The sequence below is a fragment of the Oryzias melastigma genome, linkage group LG7 (assembly GCF_002922805.2).
Source record: "Oryzias melastigma strain HK-1 linkage group LG7, ASM292280v2, whole genome shotgun sequence".
NCBI lineage: Eukaryota > Metazoa > Chordata > Actinopteri > Beloniformes > Adrianichthyidae > Oryzias > Oryzias melastigma.
The window spans coordinates 4,066,007-4,081,834 of record NC_050518.1 but is presented as its reverse complement, the minus strand read 5'-3'; the positions used below and the strand labels follow the sequence as shown (position 1 = coordinate 4,081,834).

The following is a 15,828-nucleotide window of genomic DNA, read 5'->3' as shown; positions in this document are numbered from 1 at the left end:
GTCGTGCCCTTATTTTTCTTTTTTTCTTGTTTGATTACTTTGTGTAACACCTCAGTTGTAAAGTGGATCTCTGAGGAAAGACTGAAAAAGTAGACCTATAATTTATTCAAAGTGTAACTCAGAACTTGATTACTTCTTAAACTACAGTGCAGTGTTTAATCCACTCTAGACTTATTTATTTTGTTAATACTTTTTATTAAATAATAGTGTTTCAAAATAAAGGTACTTGAATACATTTTGATACTGAACTGTTTTCTGGGATCTACTAACCGCCCTGGCGTGTTAGCTGTTTCTGGCGGAAGTACTGACGTGTTCACACTAGATGACACGAGAAACAGCTAGCGTAGCTAACTAGGTACAGCCGGGTAGTGACAAAGTGCTCGTATCAGGTAAGAAATAAATGTGTCCTGATTTTTTTCGTTGTAAATAAAAACAGAAAGGATGTGTTATTGGATGCGTTCGGCCTTTGAATAGAATTAAAATGAACCACATTATTTATACTGCTGAATAGTTTTCATTCTAACCAAGCTAACTGGTAGCTATGGAGTCCTCTTAGCTTTTTCACCGGAAGTGAGTTGTCACATCAGTCAACGCAGTGCTGGGACTTGTAGTTCAGTATTGCGTAAACTTAATGGATGGCAAAGGAAACGAGAGACAGAAAGAACTACACTTTTTTGTTAAGCACCAATTCCTGCTTAGCTTTGGCTTGTGGGAAATGTTGTTGCTTTAATTCGTTTAAGTGCCCATTAAAATTTACGAGGCGACTTAAGAAACTACATAACCCATAGGTGCGCCAAAGGGGGCAAAGGGCAGCGTACATTTACATGGCTAGTTAGCTAAGTCTATGGCTAATTTGTGAAATAATGAAAATATTTCTAATTCACGATAGACGGCGAAACGCTTGACCAACCCATCAAATCGGTTGTCTCAATTTAGGGGTTTATAATGTTTTCTAGCGGGAAAGTTTAGTACATATACACCTACAAAACCCAGATAGCATAAGAAAAGAATGTAGCCACCTTTAGCTAGCCATCCCTAATAACAATTTTAAATGGAATTATCAGTACCCAAGCTCCAAAATTGGGATTTTGTTCAGTATTTGCTATATCCGAGTCACACATTTTTGGTATCTTGGCCTTCTCACCTTTTACTGTTAAAGCAGTTTAACGTCATTTTGGTACCACTCGATATGTCAGTGATAGTAATCAATTGTGTCTGTCAGAAGCACGAAATTCCCAATTAATTTCGATTAGTGCTTCATTAAAGAAGACATAAGTTTAACTTGGACTTTATTTCAGGACAGAAAAAAAACTGTTTTGCTTTCTAAAATTGGGAATCAAATTTGAGTTTTAAAAGTAAAAAAATAACCTATTTCTTGTTCTGTTTGCTTAAAGAAACAATTAACAGTCAAACATAAATGTGTCTTTATTAACAGAATGTCAGAAGGCGACAGTGTTGGGGAGTCAATCCATGGGAAACCATCTGTAGTTGCTGCCTTCTTTACGCGAGTTGGACAGGTAAGGTGCATGCTAACCTCTGTACATAACAATTCAAATCACTTGAGCTGTAATTATGGTATTAGCAACATTTAGTATATGTGGTAAAACTGTATTTTTCATTTTAATATGTAGTTAAACCGAGATAATCATATTGCAGCGAGATTGCTTTCACATTAGGGCTGGGTTTAAAGAATCGATTAAATGATCTGAGTCCAGTGAACAATAATTAATCCATAAAACTAAAGATCGATCTTAATAATCATTTTACGGCAGCATTACCCTTCTCTCACTAGAGCATCAGCCATTCTAATTGTTTGGTTGGAAACTAACATGATGGGAGAGGATAGAAAGCTTTTGAAAAAAAGAGAAGGATTTAAAAAACTGTTTGGAAACATTTCGGATTTAAACCCATGAGCAAAAACACAGACGGACTGGACAGAACCAAAGCCATGTATACGATTTGTAGCATAGAGGAAAAACACAGTGGAAACACTAAAAACCTCTGAAACTATCATCCTGAGACTTGGAGACATCTAAGCGAGATGGCCATCCTAAAACTTTATGAAGAGGTAAAAATTGATGTTTGTATGAAATAAATAAAAATGTATCTGCGTAATTTAAAGAGTGCTTTCATATTTGTCTATAATTATAACATCTAAATGTGTTCAACTGTGCAAAAATTAAAACTGAATCAAATTGAATTGAAAGAATAAAAAAAATATCAAATGGATTCAGGCTCTGATACCCAGCCCTATTTCACAGAGGAAGATAGAAATAGAAAAACGGTAAATCTGACTAAAGACGTTACGTTTGCTTTGTCTCTTAAAGTGGATTTTAGGCATTTTTGGCTCCCCTCAGAAACCAGAAGTTGAACAGTTTTATAAGTTTTTTTTCCTTGATTTGGATTTGTAATCTGTTTGTGTAGTTTATTACCTTTTAACTCTTCCTTCAATAAAAACATGTTCCTAAAATGGAACTAGTGCAAATCATGTGATCTAATAGAACCATTGACAAATGCACAACCAATTTACAAGATACGATACAGAATAAATAACTGTTTTCAGTGATGAAGCAACACAAACTGTCAATAAAGAGGAAATGCTTCTGTGAAGATAATTCTCTGTCCGCCTTAGTCACAGTAATTTTACGTTTTTATGTAGATCAGACAAACAGCAGTGTAGCATTCAGAGACTTGAAAAATACTAGTAACAGAAGCACCACTAACAAAATTATCACGTTAGATTAGGTGCCTAAGTCTCGTCTGTCCATACAAAGGTTTCCTACTTGTAATAATAGATTTGTGTGCCTGTAAAAGGTTTTGTACTTGTATGAAAAAATAGTCTGTCTGTAAAAAAGTATTTGACCAATAATTAGAAATGTGTGTGTCTGTAAACTGTTTTTGTTACAATTTTTGTCCGTAACAATGCTTTGTCTATATGTGAAACGTCACTCGCACATATCACACACTGATCTACAGTGATGAAACCTAAATTACAATTCTTTTGCTTTTCAACAAACCAATCAATCAGAAACCTTTTACTGTCGCCTGATTGGGTACATGCCGATATTTGGAGTATTTTCCACCATTTCATCTAGTCTGGTTTGTGTAGTGAAGAAACTATGTTTTGTTTTTGTTCTCCTGACATGGATATCATTCATTCGATTGCCAGGCTCAAACAACACAGGCTGCTTATTGGTTGATTTGTTGAGAAGCGACGTATACTTTTTTGCCTTTTTTTTTTTTTAAGTACAAAGTCTTTTTACACACATACACATTTTCCAACACATACTAAATATTTTTACAGACAACCACTTTTCTTTTTACAGTTACAAAACTTTTACTGCCTTTTTTTTACATACACAATCTTTTTACAGACGCACACCTTTTGTTTAACAGTTACAAAAAGTTTTAACAGACAGACAATTTCTGCCTACAAGTATAAAAAACATTTTGACAGATGGACAATACTTTAACAGTAAATCTAACTTAACACAGTATTGCAACTTGTATCACTAGCACAACTGATGTGTGGTTTGTCAGTGTGTGGTTTGTGCGTTTGTTCCACCTCAACTGTCTAGCAAGCCCCCATAGACTGGCTTTTGGATCCTTCTTAGGTTTCCAGATTCCTCCTTAATATGTCAACCTCACACCATTCTAACAAATATGTTGAACTTAAGCAATCAACCTTCACTACATCTTCATTATTTCAGTTGTTGTGACATAATTAACAGCATGAAGTCTAATAGTTTCCAGAAAAGGTGGGTAGTCATGTATATCTTATACATACGTTATAAATAAAGGTCATGATTTACATGAAAAAGGTGTAGATTTATTTGTAGCAGTCCAAGTTTAGTACAGGAAGAACAGACCATCCTTTTTATTGAACCAGTAAAATCAAACAGTGAAGGCCTAGTTCTGGTTTTTAAGGTGGATTTTTTTCTTTCTTTTTTGTTTTGTGATTGTAGATGATCAAAGGGGAAGTTTTGCCACTTTTCTTCTCAGTATGTGTAACATGGTAAAATAGAATACACAGTTTTGCTAAAGCCACACAAGGTTGCACTTTTTGGCGGACTGTTCTGAGAGCACACAATGTGAGGCTTTGATCCTCACACCTTAAGGTGCAAGTCACAGGTCAACAACCACAAGGTCTTTATTTTAGAAAGCAGCTTTACACACATCAATGTTCTAAAACAAACCTGACAATAAATGAGTTCATGAGTCTTTTTGCACAGAATGTCTCTTACACAACAGCAGAGTCATTTTCAGTTTTCGAGTGCACTAAGGTTTAAATAGGATAAAACATAGACAAAGAAAGATTAGATTGTGGTGTGTCCGAGACTCTTATATTGTTTCTCAGGGAATGGTTTGTTTGTTTTCTCAAATCAGGTTTATCAGTCATGGCTTGACAAGTCAACGCCATTCTATGCAGTGCGGTGGGCACTCACTCTACTTCTGACTGCTGTCTACATGATCAGAGTGTACATACTGCAGGTATTTCCTGTTCCTTTCTATTTATAGTGTTTGCTTAATAACATGCAATCCGTTTTTGTTGTTTAAAGTTAAAAATCTTTGCCCTCTCTATGCTCTCTCTGTTACAATGTGAAAATGTTTTTTGTTCTGCATTCCAGGGTTGGTATATAGTCACATACGCTTTGGGAATTTACCATCTCAACTTGTTCATTGCATTTCTATCGCCAAAAGTGGATCCTTCTCTGCTCGAAGAAGGCAAGTTGACAAAGTGTCATTGGGCTGGTGCTTTTGTGTTTGACATATTCTGCGTTAGTTTTGCTGCAGCGAGTAAATCTTTGACCTGTTTTCACCTGCAGATGACGGCCCATCCCTTCCTACCAAGCAGAATGAAGAGTTCCGCCCTTTCATCCGGAGGTTGCCTGAATTCAAATTCTGGTAGGAGGTGGCTCATGCTCCGATAAAGATCATTACAAGGGGTTTAAATGAGTGGTGAAAGGTTTAGTACTTATGACAAACTGTCACCATAAACAAAAGAAAAATTGATTTATTTTTTAGCATGATATCCAACTATGTTCATATTATACTCACTTTGATATTTAATAATGCACATAAATCAATTTCCAAAATGTTATGAAAGAGTGGTTACAAATAATTTACCAATTTTTACTTAAGCAAAAATTGCAGTCTTTTCAAAATCTACATTTTTTTATTTTGTCAATCTACTTGTGCTAGACATTTTTATTTTGCACTTTTTTACCATGAGAAGTTTGCATAAAAATCTGCAGGTGTGTGTGAACAAATTCAGTGAACCGACCATATTTTGAAAATCTTTTCAAATTTGTTGACACAGTCTGTTATACTAAACTGCATATAAATGTTGCCAACAACCAATAAAAAAAAGAGTGCAACATACAGGAAGTGGTGCCTGTTGTAGCAAGAAATGTACATTTTTTCATCTTCTCCTTAATCACAACAATTTACATAAAGAAATAATTGTAACTTTAAGCTTAATTTATTTATATATATCCTCTATCTTAAAAAAAATACAGGACTTTGTTAAAAACACCTAAAATATAATTTTCAATAGAGAGGGTCTTTAAATGGTTAACAATCTCCATCAAGCATATTTAACTTTGACCCACAGTATCTACGACACAAAAAAAATGGACATTTTGTTTGCAGAGACTGAAAGTTGTGTTGGTTTCATAGTTTTAAGTGCATTTTCTCTTCCTGCTAGGCACTCCGCAACAAAAGGTATCGTCATCGCCATGATTTGCACATTTTTTGATGCCTTCAACGTGCCAGTGTTCTGGCCCATCCTTGTAATGTACTTCATCATGCTCTTCTGCATCACCATGAAGAGGCAAATTAAGGTAAAACCTGTTTGAATGTCTCATCAATTTATTCAAACTTTAGTGCTTCTTGACTAGCAACAGTTGATGATATGTTTTAGTTAAATCCTGTCATTTACTAATGCTATGTTTTTTTTCTTTTTCTTTACAGCATATGATCAAGTACAGATACCTTCCATTCACGCACGGGAAGCGGACATATAGAGGCAAGGACGACACAGGGAAACCTTTTGCTAGTTAAAACCCTAGTTTGTTCTTCCTATCTGTTTATTTTGAAAAATCATCAGTCACAGCTAATGGGGAGTGGTTCAGAGATTTGATTTTGTTCTTATGTAAGGTGGACAGTAACACCAAAAGGTAACATGTAAATCCAAGTTTTGATCCAAAGTGTTGATTGGGGTTATGAGCAGCATGGATCAAAATTGGGAACACCGCCTTGCCGATTGAAATTTATTATTATTTTTTATCAATATTATTATTATTATTCCTTTGTTAATATTCCATTCACTCAGCAGTAGGTGAGACTGCGCTGCTTTTTGCCTTTTTAGCCCCATTAGTTAAAAGAGGTCATGGAGAAAGAGCTGATCGAGGGGTAAAAAAAGTTGCTGTAAAATTTGTAATTTCTTGTTTCTTACATTGATTGTGATTTCAGTCCGTCTGCCCAGTCCGCTAACTTCTGGTTATTATCATACTTTCGTTACTTGTCGCATTAAGCAGTATATCGAAGTATAGGTTCAACAAAAAAACTGTTAAATATAAGGTGGAATTGAATTAAAACTCATAACATTGAATTGTGTCATTAAAATATGTTGAAAATAAGACTTTTAAATGTCTTAATCATTTCCTTTTTGTGCTTATTGAGGAAAAAAATATTGAGAGAAAACTGGAGACATTACCCAAACATTTGTTAAAAAGTCCAACCCTCCCTCATAAAAAGATTCACTTAATAAATCAAAACTTAATCATCATCATTATGTGATGTTTCTGAAATTAGTTCTTTCTACTTTGTGCCATTAATGATTTGTTGGCAACTCTTTAAAGAAATTTCTCTAAAATATTCTCTGATGTGTTTTATTTAGCTCTAATCAGTTAGTCAAATAATCAGAAATATTGGAAATCAGTATTCCTGTCAATTCAGAATATGGTCAGGCTGAGGTCACACTCAGCACAAATGTTTTTTCTTGCCCAGGACACATACTAATTTGTGTTTCAAAGAACTGTTTGGCATGTTTAGACCAGCTCCTGTTCTTCATCAATATCTGTGTTTACTTAGAAAGATTAAAAAGGTGAATATATGGTCATTCCAAGCAAACTGTTGTTCTCTTTTTGTTTTTTGCAGAGGAAACGTAAGAGAACAGAGGTTGAGATCTTTTAATGTATCAAATGGATGAAGTTGGTGGTGATCACATTCATTTCCATGAACCTTTGTGATTTATTATTTTTTTCTGTTCTTACCATAATGCTGGGCATCTGTCTTTGCTAAACTTTAATCAATATTGTAGAAAGGATTTAAAACATTTTCATGTAAAAAGTTTGTGTTTCAGAGGACCGTATGGATTTGTGTATATACAGCACAGATATTTTGAAACATAATTTGTTGAAAGTTTAATTTAATCGCCTTTTCAACCGCCATGATATGTCCAAGTGTTAAACTCTATTTCAGCTGAAATTGATGGAACTGGTAAATTGGACTATCTAGATATTAAAGTTAATGTTTTTCATGGACTGCATGTTATTTTCTTGTGCTACAGCTGAAAAAAAAACTTGATTTTAATAACTTATGTGTATTTTTTTCCACATAAAATTATATTAAAATGCTGTGTCCCTTCAAACAGTACACAAGTGTCTTATTGTAGTCATAATTTATAGATGTTTAGAAATTAGAGCTTTGTGTCTTTGTTCAACATGGTAGCAAGTTTTCACTTGAAAATGTATTTATACAGCTTTTGTTATACTTGTTAAAATTAAATGCACTGCATTTTCTTTGTTTCCCAACAATGTTGAGTGTGCCCGTGTCAGGACTGGGTCCAGTGTCATGAGCAACCTACAGTGTAGACCACTCGGGGGGTAAATTTGTTTCCTGAGCCACAACCCAGAACCCACAAGTGCTTCCTGAAACATTTGCACACAAACAGACTGTAAAATGTAAAAAGACTCTACCACAGTATTTAGAATATAGTGCATTGAATACATGGTCTCTTTGAAGACCATGTAGAAATTGAACAAACCTGGCCTGCTCACAAGTGTCAATGACTAGCTTTTTACACAACACTGTTGCTGGATTTCACAACGTATTCACGCAACATAAGTGTTTTTGCAAAACAAACTTTTGCAATAAGCAAACATTCTACAGCTGTCATCACTGGTAAGGTATTAAGACCAGTCCCTGAGGAGTTTCTCATCGTAGTTTGTATTCAAATCAGGACGGACGCTAAATTTGGAAAAATATACTATTCTTTTGCACCAAAAGTTGGAATACTGAAAATATATATATAAAAAAACAATTCTTATGTAGTATATTTGTGTAAGACACCAGAAACAGTGAATTTGTTTTTGCTGTTTTGATGATGAGAAGAGATTAAGTTAAAACATGTAAACATAATTTCATCTACAGTTAAAAATGCCTGTGGTTAAGAAGAACAAATTTGAATATCTCCATCAACAGACCATATATTTATAGAACATTCCAAGTTATGCACATTATATGTATCTATGATTTCTAAATACTCAATGTAAATGACATCATAATTTTGAAGTCACGAACCATTAGAAGATGTGGTAAATGGCGTATACTTGAAGGCCCAAAGAGCTTTACAGTCAAAGGCTCATTCATCTGTCTACACACTGATGGCGGCTCTGCTGCTGAACACTGACGCCAACCTTCCACCAGAGGCAAGGCACGGTTCAGTGTCTTGCCCAAGGGCACTGACACATGGGTGGGCTAGGCGGGAGTCAACCTTGCAATCTTCTGATTGGAGGTCAACCGTCTTACCATTGCACTAAAGATTAAATGTTATTGAAGAAAACTCTTAAAGATGACTGTTGTTTTTTTTTTTTTTTTTTTAATGATCAAAAGCAAAATATCCTAGATAGAAGCAGCTAAATAAGTTTCCTCCTAAGGGTGGCTGGGCTCTCCCTGACAGATCAAGTGGCTTGGGCATCTCCATCAGAGGTTTCCTGGACAGCTCTGAGGAGAGATACTCCAGGCATGTTCCATTGGGAGGAAGCTAAAGACATGCTAAGGGGGCTACATCAGATTATTTAACAATATACTCAAATACAATTTTAAGCTGAAATTTTCTTTATACATGTCTTCCATCACCAGAAAAATCCCAAAAGAGCATGTAAAATAATAATAATAATAATTTGCATTGAAGTGGATCTTCAACTGAGCTAACTTCTTGGCACAGATTGGTTAAGTGTAATTATATAATTTTACGGTGATGTTAGCCCAAAATGATCGACTCATTAAAAGGTTATTTTTCCTTTAGACACTTTGAAGTAAATTCCCAAAGAAAGTTCCAGAATGTTAGCACATGATCCAATGATTTACTGTAACATAAATGGAAACTTTGGCACCATATTTTCAAATTTCATGCCTCAAGTGTTTTTGAGTTTCAGGCTGTTTTTGTAAGAGACCATCCATCTATCCATCCAGAAGGAGAGCTACACACTGGATGGATCACTACTCCATCCCAGAGACAAACAACCACACATAATCACACCCCATAGAAATTGTAGCTATTAACCTATGAATAATGTTTTTAGACTTTGGGAGGAAGCCGAAGTGGCGGGAGAAAAACCATGTGTGTACGAGAGAACATGTAAACTCTGTGGGGACCACTATTTCTTAAATTTATACATATTGTTTATGCTAGGTATAGTTAATAGTTTTTACATATGTTTAGTGAGTTTAGGTGATTCAACTGATGAAGCAAACTCTGAAGAGAACAACTTATTTATTATGACTTTTGTAGGAGATGTTTAGCTAATTTTCTATTGTGCAGCAATGACGTTGTTCGTGACAGGAGCCAGGACAGATACAGGTTAACATCATTGAGTGGGGTGGCCGTGGTGTAGCGGTAGGGCGGTCGACTGATTGGAAGATTGCGGTTTCGATTCCTGCCTTGCCCACCCATGCGTCGAAGCGTCATTGGGCAAGACGCTGAACCCCACATTGCTTCTGGTGGAAGGTTGGCTCCAGAGTTCTGCATTAGAGCCACTACCAGTGTGTGAATGTGTGTGTGGATGGATCTGTGACTGAAAAGTGCTTTGGGCCTTCAAGGAAAGTACAAATAGTAAAAGTTTAAATTGAATTCTAAAATGAACAGGGAGCCAGTGAAGAAACTTGAGTACTGGAGTAATGTGTTCTCGTCTGGATGTTCCAGTTAACAGTTGTGCTGCTGCATTCTGGATTAACTGGAGACGGCTGAGTGACACCAAAGTAAAGAGAATTCCAATAATCTATGTGTGAGGTGATCATGGCGTGGATGGTTGTTTCTACATCACCGTGGCTCAGGAAAGGTTTAGCTTTAGCTAAACGGCGCACGTGATAAAAACTGATTTGGACAACATTGTCAATCTGTTTGTCAAATTTAAAACAGCTGTCAAAGATAACCCCCAGATTTCTAAGCTGTAGAGTCAGCTGTACAGGTGTCACCCAAAACAATGTTCTCCGTTTTTGACTCGTTCAAATATAGAAAATTCTGGCTCAGCCACTGTTTAACGTCCTTGATGCATTCTGTTAAAACGTTTTGTGAGGTGTTTTTTCCTGAACTGAGGGGCAGATATATTTGCAAATCATCAGCAGAGCCATGGAATAAGACGTCATGCCGTGCAAAGATGGAACCAAGTGGCAGCAAATGTAAAGAAAAAAGGGAAGGACCAAGGATAGAGCCTTGAGGTACCCCCACAGGAGAGAGGAGCCACAGATGAGGAAGCCTCGCCAATTTTAACAGAAAAACGTCTCCTTGTTAAGTAGGACTTGAAGCAGTTAAGTGCAATGCCTTAATCCAACTTCTGATAAAAATTATTTATTAACTTTTTAATAACTTGATTATTTTTCTAAGCAAGGTTTTTGTATCAACTCTAAGAGATTAGCAGAGGGCTACCTCAACAACTCCACACAGAAAAAACCTGGTGGGAACTTGAACTGGGTCTATCTGCACCATTGTGAGGTCCAAGACTTCCTGTGATCATCCTTTCTTTTTTCCTGCAAAAAAAATGCAAAAAAGGACAAAATCTGGCAGATATACTGTATGTATAGACATCTGTCCAACATTTACAAAACCCTTACGATACACAATACCATGATCCACACAGCTTACTTTTCAAATTATTTTGTAAAATCTGATAGATTATCTTTATTACTAAATAATAAAAAAGCAAGGCTGGGACAATAAAAAGAATATTAGCCTGAAGAACTTCAATAAAAACAAAATAAACAAAGCTTTGTTTATTGCCAAACACAATGCAACCTACCAGTAAGCTTGTTTAGAGAGACAGATACTTTGAACCTTTCCTGATATCACCTTCCACTTACCACCTAACCACAGAACAATTGCAAATCTTCTTCTGGAAAGCCAATGTGGTCAAATTGAAGAACTTATTTGTATTAGGACTATGTTGAGAGAAACCCAAGAAGTCTGTTTTTAACTTGTGTTTTATTGCTTAATATCTTGTGCAGATCTTTTGATAGATTTAGCTGACCAACAATGCAGTAAAACCAACAAGATTTAAAGGTTGTGCATAAACACATTAATGCATGTATTTGGTTCAGCATGTCCTAAAGATGTTTAACATACTTTCTTTTAAAATGTCTGAATTTAATCTGTTTTAGTGATAAATTAGATCATTTCCAGGCATTACTGCAAACTTTAAAGTCTGTAGAATGCCATGGATGATCTTAAATAATGTTTCAAGTACAAACAGCATTGTACCATATGCACAAGCACTTTTTTGCATACTGATTTGTGAATTCTTCTCCAACCACTGCCAATACGAGTATGACACCTCATCCATCATGAGGGTGTAAAACTGATTCCTAAAGCTCGACCGTCACTGGTGTCTCTTTGATCCATGGTGGAATGATAAACAGGAACAATGAAGCTCAAATTGCTTTTTGTTCTTTTGTGTTTACTGCATGCAGGGACTGAATGCATTGCTAATTCTGAGTTTGAACAGCAGGGGGATTATGTGCTTGGTGGACTTTTTGATATCCATTATTTGAGTGGTGCTTTTTATCAAAACACCCCAGAAGCCATCATCTGCTCCAGGTGAGTTTTCTATAGATGTCCTTTTTGATTAGATCAGATATTAAACACAAATCTATCAATGGAGTTAAGCCTTCAAAAAATATATTAAGAAGCCAAAAAAAAAGAAACATTTCTGTGCGACTATTTGTTCTGCCCTGATTTGTTTTGTTTTTTTCTCTGACTGCAGACATCTTTTTACACCATCAAGTTACCGGAGGTTTCAGATGATGAGATTCTCAATAGAGGAAATCAATAATTCTACCAGTCTGCTACCCAATGTGACTCTTGGCTATGAAATATTTGACCACTGCTCAGACACAAAGAATTTTCCAAGTATTTTCCGCCTGATGTCTGTGAATGGTTCAGTTCAACCTTGGAAAGAATCAGCAAACTTCTCAAAAGTGATAGCAATGGTGGGCACATACACAAGTACAGCAACACTGACTGTTGCACCGCTGTTCATGATGGACCTTGTTCCAGTCGTAAGTTTACTGTCATTTTGTAGTCTTAAGCTTTCTAGTTCCTATAAACATTAATAGTTCTACAAATAAAAAGGTACAGAGAAATCTGAACATCTTTATGTCTTTTCACAGATAAGTTACGGAGCAGCAAGTTCAGTCTTCTCCAGAAAAAAGAACTATCCATCTTTCTTACGAACAGCACATCCCAATAAAGATATCATTCAAATGATTTTTGAACTTTTGCAAAACTTTAATTGGAACTGGGTCGCTTTTCTTTATGTTGACAATGACTATGGAAGAGATGGCTATGACCTATTTGTAAAAAAGATAAGGAACACTGAAATCTGCTTGGCATACACCAAAGGCCTGACTCCGGACACAGATTACCCTAAAATTTTGAAGCAGGTGATTGAATTTCAGGTAAACGTTATTATTGTGTTTACAGCAGAATGGACAGCTGAAGCTGTCATTAATTCTGCAATCCAACAAAATGTCACCAACAAGGTGTGGATTGCAGTGGATGCCTGGTCTTTACACAAAGATCTCCCTAAAAAACCAGGAATCAGAAATATTGGGACTGTTCTTGGGGTTGCAGAGCCAAAAATCACAATCCCAGGATTCAATGATTTTATTTATTCTTTCAAAGCTCAAAATCAGTGTGAAAGTGAAGAGCAAGATTCATTTTGTAATCAGATGTGTAACTGCAGCAGCTTGAGTGCTGAAGACATCATTACAGCAGATCCCTCTTTCAATTTCCCTGTTTACTCTGCTGTATATGCCGTTGCCCATGCCTTACACGTAGTGCTGCAGTGTGGAGCTGACAGCTGCAACAAGAGCATTAAGGTTCACCCAGACATGGTAAGAAAGCAAGTAGTTATTGGTTTTATTCTATTGTTTTAAGTCTATGAAAATGATGACTATTTTTCAAAGAAGAGTGTTGTACTTTGTGGTGTAAAATAGATTGGGTTTGTTTTAGTTAGCAAACCATCATGAGTTTTAATCAAACTTTGACTACATCTTTTATAATTTCCATTAAAAAATGTCAGAAAGTTATTGGTTTCTTTTCTATATAGGATTTCTATATAGTCAGGGCAATGTCTTAGTACACAATAATCTATCACTCTTTGTATTGATTGTACTGAATAATGTTTTGTGATTGAATGTAAACTTTGTGTCACTGACAGGTTTTACGTGAACTGAGGAGATCCAATTTTTCAGTTTTAAACCAGACAGTTCAGTTTGATGTGAACGGTGACCCCAACTTTGGATCCTTTTCCATAGTTTTCTGGAACAGCAGTGGTAATGCAGAGGAGGTCGGCTTTTATTCTTTTTACCCAACATTCGAATTCTTCATCAACAGCTCTAAAATAAAGTGGCACGGCGATGAAGAGGTAAGTGCTTTTTGCCTTGACTTTTTTCACAACAATAATATTGATATGGTATATGGATTTATTTATTTATTCTTTTAAAATCTATTTACACAATTGGTTGTGCCATGAATAGGTGCCTACATCTATTTGTTCCCAAGAATGTCCTGTGGGGTTTGCAAAAATTCAAGAAGGTGTCCACAAATGCTGCTTCAGTTGTACAATTTGTCCAAATGGAACTTACATCAACAGCACAGGTTAGTGATTACACAGACTATCAGAAAAAGCTACAGACTAAACTTCACTTCATCTATGGAGATTCTTAAAATGAAAATAAAAAAAGTGTTGTCTGTTGACCATTTACATTTGACCACTGACTACTGAGTCAAGCAGAGAAATTTGCAGTCATGCAAATGCCTGTCACAGATTGAATGCATTTCTAAACTAACAAAAGATGTATTCCTAAACTTGGTATTAATATCTGATTTATTTTAAATATATATATATATTTTTTTATAAAAACAGAGGATCCCTACAACTGCATCAGCTGCAAGGAGACAGAGTGGTCTGCAGAGGGAAGTACATCATGTACCATACGGCTGCTGGAGTACGTCCCTTTCACAGACTCTGCTGCTATAGTGATCATGGTTGGGGCCTTGGTCTTAGTAGCTCTTACCGTAGCCATGTCTGTTCTCTTTGCCATTAACTACAGCACGCCTGTTGTCAGATCTGCTGGAGGTCCAATGTGCTTCTTAATTTTAGGATGTCTCAGCCTGTGCAGTCTCAGTGTGTTTTTCTATTTTGGAGAGCCCACAGACATGTTTTGCATCTTAAGGTTTTTACCATTTCTGCTGTTTTATACAGTTTGTCTAGCATGTTTTGTTGTGCGCTCATTTCAAATCGTTTGTATTTTCAAAATATCTGCAAAGTTCCCAAAGCTCTTAAGTTATTGGACAAAGTATCACGGACACTGGCTCATCATCACTGTGGCGTTCTTCATTCAGGCTCTCTTGCTCATCACTGGCTATTCCATTGCCCCCCCAAAGCCGTACAGCGATACATTTTGGTACTCTGACATCATCGTCCTCGGCTGTGACGTTGATCTTAATCTCAAAGCAACATCCAGCTCTTTCATTCTACTCTCTGTTTTGTGCTGTCTTAGTTTTATTTTTTCGTACATGGGAAAAAACCTTCCAAAAAACTACAATGAAGCCAAAACAATAACATTCTGCCTCCTGCTGCTGATCCTCACCTGGATCACTTTTGCCACTGTAAGCATGCTCTATCATGGTAAGTACATCCATGCCATGAATGCTTTGGCTATACTCTCCAGTCTGTACTCTTTCCTGCTGTGGTATTTTTTCCCTAAATGCTACATCATCCTTTTTGAACCCAAGAAAAACACCCAGCAGCACTTTCAAGGTCTCATTCAGAATTACACCAAAACGATTAGCCAGTAGCTTCTAATTACAAGTAGTTGGCTTACTCCATACATAACTAGTGCTTTGATAGCATTTACTTGCATTTTGAATTAGGGTTTATCTTAGACTACTATTCCTACCAGGGTTTTAATTTTTTTTTTTTTGAAAATGTGTTAATTTTTTTCCAACATTATGATTTCAAAATAAACACACTGAAAACAGTGGTGCAACAAATGTTGTTCAACGAATCAACAAAAATATGATTATAAATTATACATAACAGATAAGAGCTTTTTATATATATATATAAAGCTAACTGTGTAAACTTTAGAAGGTGAATAATATAACTTTGGAAGAGGGAGCTGCAACCTCTAGCACTTAAAGAGCCATTCAGACTGGTTTCTCAACATTCATCTGTATTTTTATTGAACTGTTAGTTTTTTGATGGATCAAATAAAAAACAGACATGTATAGAAAAAGATGTCTAGATCTGATTTCAGTTG

The 15,828-nt window shown here is 35.9% G+C and overlaps 2 protein-coding genes across 4 annotated transcripts; both read left to right on the top strand.

The window, feature by feature from the left end:
* The first annotated feature begins 238 nt into the window (after positions 1–238).
* Positions 239–7,659, top strand: rer1 (retention in endoplasmic reticulum sorting receptor 1). Of its 3 annotated transcripts, XM_024293358.2 has the most exons (8): positions 239–389; positions 1,436–1,517; positions 4,387–4,491; positions 4,629–4,725; positions 4,827–4,905; positions 5,708–5,843; positions 5,974–6,028; positions 7,162–7,659. In XM_024293358.2, exons 2-8 carry the CDS (start codon positions 1,437–1,439, stop codon positions 7,170–7,172), a joined length of 564 nt encoding a protein of 187 aa, XP_024149126.1. In that variant the 5' UTR covers positions 239–389; position 1,436; the 3' UTR covers positions 7,173–7,659. The 3 variants fall into 3 exon arrangements, with proteins under 3 accessions (XP_024149126.1, XP_024149124.1, XP_024149125.1); XM_024293356.2 differs by having other exon boundaries at positions 5,974–7,659; XM_024293357.2 differs by lacking the exon at positions 239–389 and adding an exon at positions 826–1,126 and having other exon boundaries at positions 5,974–7,659.
* Positions 7,660–11,251: 3,592 nt separating this feature from the next.
* On the top strand, positions 11,252–15,676 carry LOC112159545 (taste receptor type 1 member 1-like). Its single transcript, XM_024293684.2, has 6 exons — positions 11,252–12,097; positions 12,264–12,558; positions 12,670–13,395; positions 13,722–13,928; positions 14,041–14,161; positions 14,430–15,676. The coding sequence occupies exons 1-6, from the start codon at positions 11,925–11,927 to the stop codon at positions 15,362–15,364; spliced, it is 2,457 nt and encodes an 818-aa protein (XP_024149452.1). The 5' UTR covers positions 11,252–11,924; the 3' UTR covers positions 15,365–15,676.
* Positions 15,677–15,828: the final 152 nt, after the last annotated feature.

What these genes read in the sequence shown, in the direction of transcription:
- rer1 (XM_024293356.2), top strand. Translation starts at nt 1,437, where the DNA reads ATGTCAGAAGGCGACAGTGTTGGGGAGTCAATCCATGGGAAACCATCT. An exon ending in TCTTTACGCGAGTTGGACAG is followed by an intron (nt 1,518 to 4,386) that starts GTAAGGTGCATG and finishes TTCTCAAATCAG; the next exon opens with GTTTATCAGTCATGGCTTGA. An exon ending in CCATGAAGAGGCAAATTAAG is followed by an intron (nt 5,844 to 5,973) that starts GTAAAACCTGTT and finishes TTTTCTTTACAG; the next exon opens with CATATGATCAAGTACAGATA.
- LOC112159545 (XM_024293684.2), top strand. Translation starts at nt 11,925, where the DNA reads ATGAAGCTCAAATTGCTTTTTGTTCTTTTGTGTTTACTGCATGCAGGG. An exon ending in TGATGGACCTTGTTCCAGTC is followed by an intron (nt 12,559 to 12,669) that starts GTAAGTTTACTG and finishes GTCTTTTCACAG; the next exon opens with ATAAGTTACGGAGCAGCAAG. An exon ending in AACTTACATCAACAGCACAG is followed by an intron (nt 14,162 to 14,429) that starts GTTAGTGATTAC and finishes TTATAAAAACAG; the next exon opens with AGGATCCCTACAACTGCATC.